This window comes from Lepidochelys olivacea, assembly GCF_965140295.1.
Source record: "Lepidochelys olivacea isolate rLepOli2 genome assembly, chromosome: 3".
NCBI classification, from domain to species: Eukaryota; Metazoa; Chordata; order Testudines; family Cheloniidae; genus Lepidochelys; species Lepidochelys olivacea.
This window is the reverse complement of record NC_140413.1, coordinates 191,232,688-191,251,149: the sequence shown is the minus strand read 5'-3', so window position 1 is coordinate 191,251,149 and position 18,462 is coordinate 191,232,688. Positions and strand designations below refer to the sequence as shown.

Genomic DNA, 18,462 nt, shown 5'->3' with positions numbered 1-18,462 from the left:
CCGCTGTCGAGGGGCGCTGTGGGGCGCCCCTTGTGTGCCGCCAGCAGCGCTTCCGGGAGGGGGCCTCAGCCCTGCCCGTAGGCTTGTCCTTCAGCGCCCGCCCCCGGGATGGGCACGGCTTGCACTGCCTTCTGGTTGCGCGTACTGATCTTGTGCAGGGCGGGGGCGGGTTAATTCCCTATCGATACACTTATACGTGTGGTCACCCCCCCCCCCGTATACCTACGTACACATTGAATGTTTAATTGTTAGTGTTTCCCCTTAATGTCTCCTCTTCGCCTGAAAGAACTCCTAGTGTTCCCTCAAACGGGCGTGCAAATGTCCCCATATGCAGTTGAAAGGGATGGATGCTGTCATAGATTCATAGACTTTAAGGTCAGAAGGGATACTCCTGGGGGAATTCTGCACCACGTGTATGTGCAGCTCACCTCCCCCCCCCCCCGATTATTTTGTTTCCCTGCAAAATAATAGATCCTGCTAGGGAAGCAAAGGGAAGCCGCCACAGGGCGCCACTCCCTGGTAGCAGGCCTGAGCAGGCATGAAGGTTTGGGTGGGAACAACCAGGAGAGAGTAAATCACCGCTGGTGGGGGAAAGCAGGACTCGGGGCGTCCATGTGAGACTCTTTCTCTCTTGCTCACTATCCTGGTGCAGAGGAGCAGGGCCCCAGGGTGTTTCTGGGGCAGGCCCAGCCCTTGCATTCTCCCGTTGGTTCGCCTGCCCTGCAGAGGTGTGCGGCTGACACAAGCAGCTGTGGGGAGCCTGAGCTGGGCAGGGGGGCATCTGTGCCCTCTGAGTTTTGGACCGTAGCTGCTTGCCATGCATGCGCTAGCCCCAGGCATAACTCTTACCTGCAGCATGATGCTGTCAGTTTCCCTTCTCCAGGAGCTAGCATTTTCTGGCTCTGGCTCTCATGGTCAGGGCCTCTGAGGGTGGGGCAGGCAAGAAAGGGATCAATCATGGTTGGAGAGGGGAGCACAGGGTCCCCAGTTATGATGAGGGGGAAGATGCAGAGGGTCCCCGGCGGTGGATGGGAAGAAGTAGAAGGTCCCCAGTGGTGGGGGCGGGTGTGTGTGTTGGAGCCTTGTGGGGACCAGTGGGGTGGGGAAGAGGAGTCAGTCTCCAGGGTAAGGGAGCAGTGATGGTATAGTGCTGTACCCTGACAGAAGAGGCAGTAAGTGTGTGAGGAGCAGCTGAGGGGAGCAATTCCTGGGGCAAGAATCCTGAAGGAGGGGGAACTGAAGAAGGGAGGGGGGTTAGGAGCAGCTAAGTGGGTCTTGGGGTCCATTTGTCCTCAGAGAAGCAAGGAGCACCCTCTCCTTTTCCTAGGAAGAGACTGGGGACAGATCCCACTAAACTAATGCATTCTCTCAACTGATTCATCTGCTCTCTGCCTTCCTCCCCATTTCTCCTACTTTACAGTAACTTGTACTGTTAAGGAAAAGTTAGCACATGTGACTCCATTTTGGTTTGGGGCCCACCATTGTCTAAATGCCAGCACATCATACACCAGGAAGAGTAATCCTTAGATACTGAATCCCTGTGAAAATCCTCCTCCTTGTCTCCAGCCTGTCTTGACTCCCAGTATCTGGTTTTTGTCAGTGTCTAACTCCCTGTCTCTTGGCCTTGATGTGAGGCCTCCCATACTGATAATAAAGGTTACTGATGCATGGCTTTAGGACCATGCTGTGTAATTAACATACTGGTATAGCAGGAGGAATGCACCAAGCAGGGATAGGTGGTAGATAAGACAAGGGTTTGTTTATTGGCTAAGGTTTCCCCGGTGCATGAGGGCAACATGCTTTGCTAAAAAGTATATAACCTTTGTATAATCTGTATTCAGGGTCCCCTCCTGGCTAGCGAGGGGGGCACCACGCTCGAGCGTAATAAACTTAGTGTCTTTTGGGAACTTTGCAGTTGTGGACTTTGTTTATGTGCCTCAGCCTAGATTCGAACTGTGCGTGACCTATCAGGTGTAATTCGTAGCATTTGTGTGCGTGTCCTACCAGGTGTAATTCGCAGCATTTGTGTGCGTGTCCTACCAGGTGTAATTCGCAGCATTTGTGTGCGTGTCCTACCAGGTGTAATTCGTAACAGTACCTTGATCCTGCAGTGAGGATCCATGTGGGCACAGGGGTTTCTTTAACTCTCTACTCCTGGGTGAATCTTTATTGTTGTCTGTATTGTTACGGATATACTTGCTGACAGGTATTTTGAAATAAATTACCAAAGTAATTGAAACTAGCATGATTATATTGTGTTATTTTGACAAATAAAATATGCAGATGTTTTAATTTTTTGGCGCACAATTACCCCAGGCATAAAGGGACCATTGTGATTATCTAGTTTGATCCTCCTGCACATTGCAGGCCACAGAACCTCACCCACCCACTCTTGTAATAGACCTGTGACCTCTGGCTGAGTCACTGATGTCCTCAAATCATGATTTAAAGACTTCAAGTTACAGAGATTTGACCATTTATTCTAGCTTAAACCTGTAAGTGACCCAGGCCTCATGCTGCAGAGAAAGGCGAAACCCTCCCAGGATCTCTGCCAATCTGAGCTGAGGGAAAAATTCCCTCCTGACCCCAAATATGGGTCAGGCCGCAGCTCTGCAACTGTGTTGCCCATCCGCCCAGAGTGTTGCACCGGTGGCGCGGTGCGCTGAGGCAGCGGGGGAGGGGGAACAGCAGGGGAAGGGCCGGAGACTAACCTCCTGGGCCAGGAGCTCGGGGGCCAGGCAGGAGGGTCTCGCGGGCCGTACATCTCTGGTGTAGACACTGCTTTAAGTCGATGTAAGTGAATAGTAGTATAGCAAATGAAACAATGAATTTGGGGTAATGTCGATCACTAATTTGGCTCCTGAATCACTGAGACCTGACTATCACTGACTTAAATGAATACTTGGAAGTGAGCTGTAGCTCACGAAAGCTTATGCTCAAATAAATTGGTTAGTCTCTAAGGTGCCACAAGTACTCCTTTACTTTGCCTTAATTTTTTATAAAGAAAACAAGGAGCTTAGGGGTAGTGGCGGGCTGGTTAATGAAAATGAGGATATGGAAGTTGAAATTATCACATCCAAGGTGGAAGTCAAACTCAAACAGCTTAATGAACTGCTAATATAGTAACTATTTTTAAGAAAGGGAAAAAAGTGATCTAGGAAACTACAGGCCCGTTAGTTTGACCTCAGTTATACATAAGGTTTAGAACAAATTTTAAAAGAGAAAGTAGTAAAGGTAAACAGTAATCGGGGTGAAATACAACGTGGCTTTACAAAAGATAGGTCGTGCTAGTCCAACCTTTATATCTATCTTTGAGAAGATAACTGATTTTTTAGACAAAAGCAGTGCAGTAGACCTAATCTACCTGGATTTCAGTAAGGCATTTGAAACTCTTCCATTTGTGAAATTATTAGTGAAATTGGAGAAGATGGGGATTAATATGAGAATTTTAAAAGTTAATAAGGAACTGGTTAAAGAGGCAACAACAACGGGTGATACTGAAAGGTGAACTATCAGGCTGGAGGGAAGTTACTAGTGGAGTTCCTCAGGGATTGGTCTTGAGACCAATCTTATTTAACATTTTCATTAATGACTTGAGACAAAAAGTGGGAATGTGCTAATAAAATTTGCAGATGACACAGAGTTGGGAGGTATTGCCAATATGGAGGAGGACCGGAATATCATACAAGAAGATTTAGATGACCTTGAGCAATAAAAATGGGATGCAATTAAAAAAATGCAAAGTGTAAGATCATGCATTTAGGGACTATCCAAAAGAATGTTTTCTATAAGCTTGGGGACGTATCAGTTGGAACCGACAGAAGAGAAAGACAGACCTGGGGGTATTGCTTAATCACAGAATGACTGTGTGCCTCCAGTACGATGTGGCCATGAAAAAGGTTAATGCAGTCCTAGACGCATCAGGGAGGGTATTTCCACTAAAGATAAGGAAGTGCTATTACAATTCTACCAGGCACTAGTGAGCCCTCATCTGAAATACTATGTGCAGTTCTGATCTGCCATGTTTAAGAAACATGAATTCAAACTGGAACAAGTGCAGAGAAGGGCTAATAGGACAATGAGAGGAATGTAAAACCTACCTTACGAGAGAAGACTCAAGGAGCTGAGCTTGTTTAGCCTAATGAGACAAAGGCTGAGGGGAGATATGATTGCTCTCTATATATACACATCAGAGGGATAATTCCTCTCCCTCCCTGGTATTTATTTAAGTTAAGGGCCAATGCTGGCACTAGAACAAATGGATACTAACTGGCCATCAATAAGTGTAGGTTTCAAATTAGATGAAGGTTTCTAATCATCAGAGGAGTGAAGTCCTGGAACAGTCTTCCCGGGGAAGCAGTGGGGGTGAAAAACTTAACTGGCTTCAAGACTGAGATTGGTAAATTTATGGAGAGGACGGTATGATGAGACTGCCTAGACTGGCAGGTGGTTCATCTGTGACTGCTATTAGCAAACATCCCCAGTGGCTGGAGATGAGACACTAGATAAAGAGGGCTCTAAGGGCTTGTCTATACTACCGCTTAAGTTGATGTAAGTTATGTGGCTCAGGGTGTGGTTTTTTTCACACCCCTTAGGGACATCGCTTACATCGACTTACTTCTTCTTTCCTTGTTTTCTTTTTATTTATATGGGTACAGAACCTTTTACTATGGATTTTAATTTCCTTTGCAAGGTCCAACTCTTTTTGGCAGTTCTCACTTTTTCCCTATACGATCTGACCTCCAAGAGGTAGCTTTTCTTGCTGATCCATCCCATCTTCCATTCCATGTAGGCTTTCTGCTGTCTCTTAATAATCTGTTTGAGAGTTAGCTCATGCAGTTTGGTCTACAATTTTTTTCTCCTTGGTTGGGATGGAGACTTCACATAGATTCTTGAACTTTGACTTACAGTAACTCCAAGCCTCCTCCACCTTCAGATCGTTGAGTTCTTCAGTCCAGTCCACTTCCCTACCTAATTCCCTTAATTTTTTAAAGTTTGCCCTTTTGCAGTTAAGGACCCTAGTTGCAGATCTAGTTTTGTGTATTCCTCAATTTAGTTTAAACTGAACTAGCTCATGATTGTTTGAACTAAAACAGCATCACTTCTTGTTGTTTCGGTGACTATTTGGTGAAGAAGTCTGCCAGCTATTACAGCCAGGATATCTGGGTCCTACCATTAATACTAGCACTTGTCCTTCAGCCTCTCTTTCAGCTGTTACAGTAAGCACAATAATCCCAGGGATGGGTGGATTGAGGAAGAACCTTTCAAGTGTGGGTGGATTTCTGTGAGCACTATGAATTAGTGATTTGGAAAGAGGCCTATTTAGTCATTAAAATTTATTCATGTGCTGCTTTCACAGTCCTGCCCCAAGTCTCTCACATGTGTGTGTGTGTTTGAAAGATATCCTCTCGGTGAATTAAATGTAAATCTGCTCTCTGGGAATGGAATTTTGTGTGTCTTTCAGTTATTCATTTTTATCATCTTCCTCATCATTTGTTGTTTTTTAAATCCCTCATTTGAAATATTACAGCCTGAGACAGATATTACCCTGACAAGTTGACTGAAGTTTCATGAAACAGAATTAAGTTAATAAATTAGATACTAAAAACTTTTATATACAAAAAAGACTAGGATCAAACTTAAAATTTGTAATTCTAGTTTTCTTTCAGACTGTATACTCTTTGCAGCAGGTACTGTATTTCCCTATGTGTCTGTACGCAGTGGTAAAAGTGCCACAGAAATGAAAGCAACATCATATCTGTCTGTCCCTGACCCTCATCTGTTAAGCCTCTTCAACCCCTCATTAATTCTATCCCTGGACCTGATCTGCCCCAAGCTCTGCCAGTCCCCACATCAGTTCTGCACCACCAGCCTCACCTCTGCTCTTCCTGCAGCTCCTCGTGTTCTTCACCCTGCTCTCCTGGCCTGGGAGAGCTGCAGCAGGGAGGACTCTGCTTCCCATGCCAGGTGTTGCAGGGGGGAAGGAGCAGAGGAGCCCTATCCCATTGCTCACAGGAGTGGAAGAGCAAGCAGAGCCACCCTGAGCCGCTGGGCTCTTTCTTACTGGAAGGTGCAGTGTTCTTTTTGTTTCCTGCAGCAGCTCCTATTGGCTGCTCTGCCCCCAGATGTGGGGAAAGCAGGTAGGGAACCCCTCAGCGACTGAGCAAGAATTGTAGAAAATTTCTTTGTTGGGTCTGTGACACCTTTCAAACGGGCACATTCCAAACACTGTTTGTACAGCACCTAACACACTGGGGCCCTGACCATTACTGGGATATCCAGATGCCATTGTAATATAAATATTTACTGAAAGTTGATTGGGAGGCTTAGTACAATGACTTGGGGGAGCTCTAAAACTTAATGCATTTTTAAAGAAGAGTGATGAGAATTTCTTTTTCTTCCTTAGTGCCTCCTTTCTTCCTCAGGGCAGCTGTGGGGGGTGGAGGCCTACTGTTGGTGATGGGTGGGCAGACTAAGTCTGGTGGTGTATCCCTACCTTATTTTGCTTGCATCCGTTGTGGGTGGAGGCCACACTGGCAGCTCAAAGAGAAGTGGCTGAGCTGGAGGCAGACAGTTTGTGGCTGGAATCTAATACTTATGCTTCCTTAGTAGCATAAGTGGACTCCTGGGTGCTCCTCTTCTATCAGGAATCTGACACTCCTCCCAAGCCCCTCAAAAACAGGATTGGAGGGGGCACATACATTATTTTAGGGAAAAAAATAATTGAGACTTCCAGTCGTAGCCAGTTGATTTAAGTATTGAAGGCCAGCTCTGTGACTGGAAGTGCTAGAAAATGTCTTACAGTATTTAAAAAAAAAAAAAATCTGGGGTGAGCAGTGATATTCAAGGAGTCCTCAGGGAGCCTGCCTTAGCCCCACTGCAATGCCAGACTAAAATCTACCAGTTTAGCTTCAGTAGCCTCCAGGAGATGAAGGAAGGGAGGAGGAGGAGTTGATCAGCGGGGTCCGCGGACTCCCTGGAATACCCTTGGGGACCCCCAGGGGTCCGCGGACCCCAGTTTGAAAAACGTTGAACTAGATGATCACGACTCTTCTGACCTTAATGTCTGTGAGTCTGTGTATTTTCCCCCGAACAGCTATGACTACTGGCCTTCAGCAGCAGAGCTATTTTCTCTTGGGTCAATAATCCTGTGACTACAAATAATGAACAAGTGTAATGTGCAGAAATGGTCACTAGGAATAGGTTGACCTCACCAAGCAAATGATGCTTCTGACCTAAGCCAACACTTCATTCAAGCATTATGAGAATTATAAACTGGTGCAATGACTCCCAATACTGTTCTGGTGTGTGAATCCTTGTACTGTTTGCACCAAAAGATGTTTATTCCAGGGCGGGTTGGTTGGGGTATGATGCAGACACCTCTAACTTAGTTTCTTCTATGCAGAGTAGGTTTAGAAGTGAAACATGAAAATCACTAACCCTGTTTTATTTTATTTTTAATTAGGATGATCCAGAATGTTTGCACTGACAGAAAAGAACAGATCCATTGCTCAGCTATTACTGAATACTGGCACTTGCCCGCGATGTGTTTTCAGATTCTGCTGTGTGGGGTTAGAGGCATCTTACAGGCACCCATACAAGGTTTCCCTTTTTATTTTTAATTAAAACATATGAACATGAAAGTGTATTTAAAAAACAACACCAACAAAAAGCTTTCTTTGGGATAGTTCCGACTTATTGAATCAATAGGTAGATCCTTACACAAGATACTTACATGCCTGTGAGGAATAGGCTTAGTGGAATAAATTATGAAAAATTAATACTACTAATCTTCTGATACTATGTAACTTTATTGATAGGCTATTCATCAGAATACTGTTGATATATTGTATAGTCAACTGCTTGACCACACTTCGGTATGTTATGAAATATACGCAAGAGACCAAATAACCAATATGAGTCAAGTTTATTGCTAAAAGTCAATAATAGTATAGCACAGGGAAAAAGGTTCAATACGATACCAGTTTCCAGGAAGTCATCTCATGCAGCCTTGGTAAATTCACTTTACATAAGTATTTCTCCATTACTAATCATGAAAACCTATTAAATATTCTTTTAGTGATTTAAAGCATTTTTTACACTTAAATTGGGTACAAAACATTTTGTTGTAAATCATTCTCTGTATGCATATATGTAAATTCAAGCTTATTGTCAAAGTCAGTAGATGGAAAAGTTCTTAAATGGAAATAGACTTAATGATATAGTGGTAGTCCCCAGGGGTCTGTTCTGGGACCAGTCCTAGTCAACAGATTCAGAAATGATCTGGAAAAAGGGGTAAACAGTGAGTTTGCAAAATTTGCAGTCGATACAAAATTACTAAAGATAGTTAAGACCCAGGCAGACTGTGAAGAGCTACAAAAAGATCTCTCAAAACTGGGTGACTGGGCAACAAAATGGCAGATGAAATTTAATGTTGATAAATGCAAAGTAATGCACATTGGAAAGCATAATTCCTACTATACATATAAAGTGATGGGGTCTAAATTAGCTGTTACCCCTCAAGAAAGAGATCTTGAAATCATTGTGGATAGTTCTCTGAAAACATCCACTCAATGTGCAGCGGCAATCAAAAAAGCGAACAGAATGCTGGGAATAATTAAGAAAGGGATAGATAATAGGACAGAAGATATCACATTGCCTCTATATAAATCCCTGGTATGCCCACATCTTGAATACTGTGTGCAGATGTGGTCACCCCATCTCAAAAAAGATATACTGGAATTGGAAAAGGTTCAGAATAGGGCAACAAAAATTATTAGGGGTATGGAACATATGAGGAGAGATTATTAAGACCGGGACTTTTCAGCTTGGAAAAGAGACAGCTAAGGGGAGATCTGATTGAGGTCTATAAAATCATGACTGGTGTAGAGAAAGTAAATATGAGAAGTAGTAAAGAACACTACCTTAACACAAGAACTAGGGTTCACCAAATGAAATTAATAGTCAGCAGGTTTAAAACAAACAAAAGGAAGTATTTCTTCACACAGTGCACAGTCAACCTGTGGACCTCCTTGCTAGCAGATGTTGTGAAGGTCAAGACCATAAGAGGGTTCAAAAAAGAACTATATAAATTCATGGAGGATAGGTCCATCAATGGCTATTAGCCAGGATGGGCAGGAATGGTGTCCCTAGCCTCTGTTTGCCGGAAGCTTGGAATGAGTGACAGGGGATGGATCACTTGATGATTACCTGTTCATTCCCTGGGGGGCACCTGGCACTGGGCTAGATGGACCTTTGGTCTGACCCAGTTGGGCCATTCTTATGACATATTAAATGACACAGCTGTTCCCATACCCACACCACTAAAATGCAGCCACCTCTTGGGTGGAAGGGGACCATTAACTGGCACACATCTTTTCTGTTCACAAAGACTAAAAGGATTTCAGTTTTTTTAAGTCTTACAAATGATCCCCTATATAATAACATGTATGGAACTCAGTTATCAAATTCAGAGGGATGATGGGCCTAGCTGACTTTAGAGGATTTGAATTTGTAGTCCATGGGATTATTGGGATTTCAGTATGATGCTTCAAACTCTAAACCAATGGTCTCCATCTTTTTAGCTTGAGGGCCAAATATTTTATTTCAGAAAGGTCAGTGGGCCATAATCAGTACTTTGGCACAAACAGAGTAGAACAGGCCAGAGGATCTGCCCCACTTAGGTAGCACAGAAAGAGCTTAGGTCTCCTGCTGAAGATACCACAAAGTAGTGCTCTAATTAGTGCAGGGGCAGAGAATCAGGGAGCTGTAACTAACTGTTAGTTCTCAGCTTCTCATTTCCACCTTCCTTGTGGGTTGCGCTGGGTGGCTGCATGTGGGCAGGGTGCTTATCCTTTGCAACACGCTCTCCTAGGCTCCTGCAGAACTAGTCAAACTCCTATGTTGCTCTTGCAGGGGTTCCTGTACGAAAGCAGGCAATGGAGTAGCTAGAAGTGCTCTCTCCTATTTTCTTGGCAATGCCATAGATGGCCAGTTTGGGTGCTTTTGAGTACCTGCAGCAGGGAAGGGACAGCAACTGGTCAGAGTACCACTGGCTCATATCAGAGCTGCTGCCGGGGAAGCGATAGGAGGCAGTGCCCCTTACACACTCCTTGTAATGATGGGGCTGATAGAGGAACTGTAGTTTCTTCTTCGAGAGATGTCCCCGGGGGTGCTCCACTTCAGGTCAAGGTGCCTCCCAGCGCCTTCGATCGGAGATTTCTACAGCAGTACCCCTACGGGCTGTGCACGCACTGTATCTGCCTCTCGAGCTGTCAGCGTTCTAATAGTGCGTGCACAGTCCGGGCTCCCCAGTTCCTTCTCTACCATCCCCGGCTAGAGAGAGAGTTCAGCATTGCTCTTTGAGACCAGCTAGTTGGTTTGTTTCTCAGTTTAGTTAGATAAGTTACATTAGCTGTTACTTTTATTTCTTTAAAAAAAACAACACTTCCGCAGTTTCGGACATGCCAGGCTTCCCAGGCTTCAAGAGATGCACCTCCTGTAAGGATGCCATCCCCATCTTGGACGGGCATTTACAGTGCATACGCTGTTTGGGGGAGTCTCATGTACCCCAAAAATGCATCTGCTGTAACAAATTGAAAGCGTGGACCGCAAGGACAGGGAGCTCAGGCTTAAAATGCTGTTCCTGGAAAACTGCCTCAGACCTGCCTCTGACCCTGGCCAGCAAACCTCTGTGACACCCTCCAGAGGCAAAGGAAAAGAAAAAAAACGGACAGCTTCCTCTCCCCTCAGGAGTTGTTCCTTGGGAAAAAAGTTAAAACTGGTTCTCCGGTCTCCGCTGACTCCGGCTCTGCAGTTCAGCACCTTCCACAAGGCAGGCACTTCGGGCAGTGCCCATGAGTTGGCTGCCCCACTACATGGTACCAAGGCTCAGGGCTTCCAGTTGCCCGCCTCTTTCAGCTCTTCTACAGCCACCTTTGCCAGTACAGTGCTGAGAGCTACTACGGTGCCGACAGCACAAGTGATAGCTGTGGCACCGTCCTTTGATCATGTGGTGCCACTTTTACAGCTGCCACTCTCAGCACCGAGGTCTCCTGCCTCCCTTGCAGTGCCTACCTCAGGGGCTCCTACTCTGCGGAGCCAGCTTGTGCCCCCGGGACACCCTTCGGTGCATCAGTAGACAGCCTTCACCAGCTACACCGGCTCCGACTCCTGGTCACTCAGCTCCATCGCAGTTTTTACAGCCAGAGGATTTAAGGGTGTCCCATGCCCCTGACTTTCCTCTTCTCAGCACCAGCCTATCACCGAGACCTTTAGCACCCTACCTTCAGTACTCCCCTACCACTACAAGCCCCTCCAATGAAGTGTGGGAGGATGAGGAAGAGGAATACGATGACCAGATGTTTTCTCTCAATACTCTCCCCAGAGTCAGTTATCTACATCTGGGAGATGCATTTCAGCACAATCTCCATATCCTCAAGGCTATCCACACTGGTATGGCAATCCCTGGATGGGACCACCTATGCTCCCCCCCCCCCGGGGGGCAATGGCCACACTGGGGTCCATGGACCTACACCGCACCACACTCAGGTCTTCCATGGGCTGCCTGGAGGAAAGCTGTCTGACCCTCCCCACTGCCTGCTTACACTGAAACCTAGATAAGACCTAAAGTGGCCGCCACCCCTACAGAGGACACTGCCCCACACACCTCTTCTATAGTGATAACATCACAAGACACCATGATACCGCCACCACCTCCTGCTACTGATGAACTCGCTCACTTTCAAGAATTGTGTCACAGAGTAGCAGAAGAGCTCAGTATTACCCTGGAGGAGGTACCTGAAACACACCATGAGCTTACCGACATCCTGCAAGCTACGACCTCCTCCAAAATAGCCCAACCAATAAATGGGGCCATTATGGAACCTGCTAAAACTATTTGGCAGACCCCAGCTACAATAACACCCACTAGCAAGAGATTAGACCTAAAATATTTTGTTCCATCTAAGGGTTCAGAGTTTCTATTTACGCACCCCTCACCTAATTCTCTTGTGGTTGACAGGGCCAATCAGAAAAACAAATACCCAACACTTCCGCTCCACTCCATCAGACAAAGATAACAAGAGACTGGACTCCTTTGGCCGCAAAGTGTATTCTTCTTCCACTTTGCAATTAAGAGTAGCGAACTATGCGGCGCTGTCATAAATATAAAGGGAAGGGTAACCACCTTTCTGTATACAGTGCTATAAAATCCCTCCTGGCCAGAGGCAACATCCTGTTACCTGTAAAGGGTTAAGAAGCTCAGCTAACCTGGCTGGAACCTGACCCAAAGGACCAATAAGGGAACAAGATACTTTCAAATATTGGGGGGGAGGAAAGGCTTTTGTTTGTGCTCTTTGTTTACGTGTTTGTTCTCTCTTGGGACTGAGAGAGGCCAGACAGAAATCCATCTTCTCCAACCCAGCCTAATCCAAGTCTCCAATATTGCAACCAGTATAGGTAAGCCAGGCAAGGCTGATTAGTTTATGTTTTGTTTTATGTGAATTTTCCCTGTGTTAAGAGGGAGGTTTATTCCTGTTTTCTGTAACTTTAAGGTTTTTCCCAGAGGGGGATCCTCTGTGTTTTGAATCTGAATACCCTGTAAAGTATTTTTCATCCTGATTTTACAGAGGTGATTCTTTTACCTTTTCTTTAATTAAAATTCTTCTTTTAAGAACCTGATTGCTTTTTCATTGTTCTTAAGATCCAAGGGTTTGGGTTTGTGTTCACCTGTTCAAATTGGTGAGGATTATTATGAAGCCTTCCCAAGGAAAGGGGGTGTAGGGCTGGGGGGGATATTTTGGGGAAAGACGTCTCCAAGTGGGCTCTTTCCCTGTTCTTTGTTTAAAACGCTTGGTGGTGGCAGCATACTGTTCAAGGCCAAGGCAAAGTTTGTACCTTGGGGAAATTTTTAACCTAAGCTGGTAAGAATAAGCTTAGGGGGTCTTTCATGCAGGTCCCCACATCTGTACCCTAGAGTTCAGAGTGGGGAAGGAACCCTGACAGGCGCTCTTAGCAAAATATGACCACAAAAATTATGCTAAGGTAATGCAATTTATTGATGATGTCTCGGAGGATAAACGACAACAATTTAAAGCAGTGGTGTCCGAGGGCCAATTGATCCCCCGCACAGCTCTTCAAGCTGCCCTCGATGCTGCGGATGCAGCGGCCAGATCCACAGCCACGGCTGTCGTCATGCAGCGGTCCTCATGGCTTGCTTCTTCCTCCTTTCCGAAGGAGATACAGAATATGGTCGAAGATCTCCCTTTCGATGGAGACAAGCTCTTCACCGCTACAACCAATGGGGTCCTTCACTCCATGAAGGATTCCCGTGCCATGCTCTGATCTTAGGCATCCAAACACCTGCCACAAAGAAGAGACAATATAGATATCAGCCATACCAATGACCACGTTACCATACCTTTGCTCAGCGTCTTTCAGACAATAAGATACACAACAACAACGACATAGGCCCAGGAACCAATGACGTCGCCCTCCGCAAACAACGGTGACCCACCCTCCTAACCCAAATAAACAAATTTGAAGTCTTGGTCGAGGGTTTAGAAAACATCGCACCCTCTCCAGCACCAACTCCAACCAACCATTTTTTTGGACACCATTTGCGTCCATTCCTGGCCAACTGGCAAACCATCACTACGGACAGATAGATCCTGGAAATCATTAGATTGGGTTATGCCATCCCCTTCCTCTCCTTACCTCCCACCCACCCTCCCACCCCGTCCCTCTTCAGGGACCCCTCTCATGAACAGGAGGAACAACATCTCATACATCTTTGTCAGGAGGTACAACATCTCATACATCTCAGAGCAATAGAGGAGGTACCCCCTCAACACAGAGGGAAAGTGTTTTACTCCCACTACTTCTTAACGGAAAACAAAAGCGGCAGTTGTCGCCCTATCCTCGATCTTCTATGTTTGGACAAGTTCATCAAGAAACAGAAATTCCGGATGGTTACTCTCCCAGTGATAATTCTGGATTGGTTTTCAACCCTCGACCTCCAAGATGCATATTTCCATGTCTCTAGCCACCCTGCCCATTGATGTTTCCTCAGATTTGCTGTGGGAGCGCAACACTACCGTACAGGGTCCTCCCTTTTGGCCTTTCCGCTGCACCACGTGTCTTCTCCAAGGTGCTAGCAGTTGTAATGGCACATCTCAGGAAAAAAGGAATCCTCATATTTCCTTACCTGGATGATTGTCTCCTCAAGTCTCCCACTCAGATAGAAGCGAACCATGCAACTCTTGCAACCCTTCACTGCTTCCGCACCTTGGGCCTGCAAATAAACAAAAACAAATCTACCGTACAACCTACCCAACAAATCGCCTTCATCAGCCCCCACCTCGATTCCACAACCAGTCTTGCATCTCTCCCTCAGGACAGATTCCACACAATGGGCATCCTGATTACCCAGATACGTGCCAGACCACAGACTACAGTCCGAGACTCCCTACAGCTCTTAGGACATATGGCCGCTTGCACATTTATGGTCGCAAATGCTCGCCTGTACATGCGATGCCTTCAGGGTTGGCTAGCCACAGTATACAAACCAAACAAGCATAGGCTAAACAGGTTACTAACTATGCCCCAGAAAGTCAATGACTCAGTCCTCTGGTGGACTTCTCCCATCAACCTCTGCACCGGGATTCCCTTCTGACAAGATCCCCCTTCAATTACCATCACCACAGATGCATCCCTCACAGGATGGGGAGCACACATCGGCCACCTCACCACTCAGGGTCTCTGGGCCACTTCAGAAACCAGGCTTCACATAAATTTGCTAGAGGTCCAAGCTGTACACAATGCCTGCCTCCATTTCCTTCCCATCATCCAAAACCACGGAATTTGAATAATGACCGACAACATCACTTGCATGTTTTATGTCAACAGACGGTGGAGCCCGATCACACTCCTTTTGCACAGAGGCAGTAAAACTTGGGAACTGGTGCCTTCAACACAACATCCATATTTCTGCCTCATACCTGCTGGGTTCGCAGAATACCACCGCAGACAAGCTCAGCCGATCATTCCCCTTACAGCACGAGTGGGAACTCAATGACACCATTCTTTCCAACATTTTCCAGACCTGGGGTTATCCCCAACTGGATCTATTCACCACAGCAACAAACAAAAAATGCCTGACATTCTGCTCCAGAACAGGCCTGGGGAAACAGTCACGATGGAATACCTTTATGCTCCCTTGGACCAAGACTCTCATGTACTTGTTCCCACCAATGCCTCTATTGCACAGAGTAATTCTGAAGATACAAACAGACAGAGTCAACATCATTTTCATAGCCACAGCGTGGCCAAGACAACCGTGGTACCCCTTTCTCCTGCACGTCGGTCAAGCCACCCATTCCCCTTCCACCACTCGGCAACCTCCTATCACAATGCAGGGGACAAGTATTTCACCCTGATGTACAAACTCTCCACCTGAGGGCCTAGCTGATCAATGGTTCTTCAATGCGGAATTAACATGTTCGGACCAAGTACGCACTGTCTTGCTACAAGGAAGAACACACAACACGCGCACTACCTTCCTACATAAATGGAAACGGTTCACATCTTGGTGCGCTGGCAAACAGACCTCTCCAGTTTCTGCTTCACTTCCACTGATACTGGATTACCTGTTACACCTTAAAACATCTGACCTCTCTACGAGCTCACTCAAGGTCCACCTCGCGGCAGTCACCGCCTTTCACCATAAGGTTGACAACGTAACCGTCTTTGTCCATCCAATCACCAAAAGGTTCCTGAAGGGCATGCAGACGTTATACCCGGATGTGAAACTGCCTGCTGCACCTTGGGATTTACACTGCTCCCTTGTCCACCTATCCATGAAGACCGCCTTCCTCATAGCAATCACGTCTGCCAGACGAGTAGGAGAAATGGGGGCGCTTATGGCGGACCCTCTGTATACCACGTTCTTCCACAATAAGGTCATACTCTGCATGCATCCAAGGTTCTTACCTAAGATACACTCTTCCTTTCACCTCAGTGAACCTATACACCTTTCAACATTTTTCCCAAAACCTCATGCTAATGCCTTTGAAATGACAATGCACACTCTTGATGTATGCAGAGCATTATCCTTTTACCTGGATAGAATGAAACCATTTAGGAAAACCCCTAGACTTTTTGTCTCTACTACTTGGCACTCACAAGGAAATGCTGTCTCTACACAGAGACTTTCCAAATGGATTGTTGACTGCATACGCCTTTGTTACCAACTCAGGCAAATACAACCTCCTACATCAATTAGAACACACTCTACCAAAGCTGTCTCCACCTCCATGGCCTTTCTCCGTAATGTCCCACTGTCTGACATATGCAAGGCAGCTACCTGGGCATCGAAACTTACCTTCGCTAATCGCTATGCTCTCATTCACACTGTAGCATCTGACACCAGATTAGATAGAGCTGTCTTGTCAACACCTTCGTGCCTCCTCCGAAGTCCCAACCATCCTAAGGGATACTGCTTTTCAGTCACCTGAAGTGGAGCACCCACAGGGACATCTCTTTCTTGAAGAGGTTACTCACCCTGTGCAGTAACTGATGTTCTTCGAGATGAGTGTCCCTGTGGGTGCTCCAGTACCCGCCCTCCTCCCCTCTACTTTGGAATTTGTAACACACTCCATTGTAGAGAGGGAACTGAGGAGCCCGGGCTGTGTACGCGCTATTAGAACACTGACTGCTCGAGAGGCAGGTACAGCGTGTGCACAACCCGTAGGGGTACTGCTGTAGAAATCTCCAATCGAGGGCGCTGGGACGCACCTTGACCTGAAGTGGAGCACCCCCGGGGACACTCATCTCGAAGAACGTCAGTTACTGTACAGGGTGAGTAACCTCCTCTTAATATCACAGGGCCTGGCTTGGAGACATACTTTCAGTTTGTCATCAAACACACATTCTTCGAATGGCTGCATGCCAGGCCCACAATTTAGAGTCAATATGGCCTCAAGCTGGACACCACTGCTCTAAACTACCCTCTTTGATGGTATCTGTTCTCTTCTGATTTTCCTCAGTTCTTACTGGCTACTCCATTAGCCTTTTCTCTTATGTCTCTCTATCTGCATCTCTGTTCCTGTTCGTTGGCATCCCTCTGGTTCTTTGTTTGGCCCTGTTCTTTTTTTCTCTATACTGTTTGTCTCAGAAAGGTCATCCCCTTCCCTTGGAGCTTCCATATGCAGGTGATTTCCAGATCTACCTCTCCACCCTCATACACTCCTCCTTCTTCCAAATTTCTCTAACTGTTCCTCTAGAACGGTGGTTCTCAACCAGGTACGTGTACCCCTGGGCATACGCAGAGGTCTTCCAGGGGCGTACATCAACTCATCTAAACATTTGCCTAGGTTTGCAACAGGTTACATTAAAAGCACTAGCGAAGTCAGTACAAACTAAAATTTCATACAGACAACAACTTGTTTATATTGCTCTATGTACTATACACTGAAATGTAAGTACAATATTTATGTTTCAGTTGATTTATTTTATAATTATATGGTAAAAATGAGAAAGTAAGCAATTTTTCCGAAATAGTGTGCTTTTGTATTTTATGTCTCATTTTGTAAGCAAGTAGTTTTTAAGTGAGGTGTAACTTGGGGGTACACAAGACAAGTCAGACTCCTGAAAAAAAGTACAGTAGTCTGGAAAGGTTGAGAGCCACTGCTCCAGGATGTCTCACCACTCAAACTCTCCAAAACTGAACTTGCTTATCTTTGCTTCAGATCCGTCTCCCTTCTGTTTCCATTGACAACTCCAGGATCCTTTACTTCAGAGACTCAGAATGTTGGTGTCGTCTATGAGTTTTCCCTCTCCTCTTCTCCCCGCATCCAGTCACTCACTGAGTTCCAACACTTCTTCCCTGTCTCTGCTCCTGCAAAATTTGTCCATGCATTAGTCAACTTGATAACTAATCTCTCTCTGTACTACCTCTCATTAATATCCATTAAAATGTGGATTTGCAACTAAATAAAGGCTTTACACTAAATTTGGTGCTTCTCCTTGCTAACTTGGAGGAAACACTATATCTGTACATATTTACTTAAGCAATTATATAGCTGTCAAGCTTCCTTCCCCACTCTGAACTCTAGGGTACAGATGTGGGGACCTGCATGAAAGACCCCCTAAGCTTATTCTTACCAGCTTAGGTTAAAACTTCCCCAAGGTACAAACTTTGCCTTGGCCTTGAACAGTATGCTGCCACAACCAAGCGTTTTAAACAAAGAACAGAGAAAGAGCCCACTTGGAGACATCTTTCCCCAAAATATCTCCCCCAAGCCCTACACCCGCTTTCCTTGGGAAGGCTTGCTAATAATCCTCACCAATTGGTACAGGTGAATGCAGACCCAAACCCTTGGATCTTAAGAACAATGAAAAAGCAATCAGGTTCTTAAAAGAAGAATTTTAATTAAAGAAAAAGTAAAAGAATCACCTCTGTAA

General features: G+C 45.8%; 1 protein-coding gene across 3 annotated transcripts in view; it reads left to right on the top strand.

Annotated features, from left to right (window-relative positions):
- Positions 1–18,462, top strand: part of PUS10 (pseudouridine synthase 10) — a 79,554-nt gene that overhangs the window by 459 nt on the left and 60,633 nt on the right. The window contains exon 2 of one of the 3 annotated variants that reach the window (XM_084622722.1): positions 7,466–7,602. The exons of the other annotated variants lie outside the window; for them this stretch is intronic. Coding sequence (XP_084478848.1) covers positions 7,477–7,602 — 126 coding nt within the window. The 5' untranslated portion in view covers positions 7,466–7,476. The remainder of the gene's footprint in view (positions 1–7,465; positions 7,603–18,462) is intronic. 3 annotated transcript variants of the gene reach the window in all.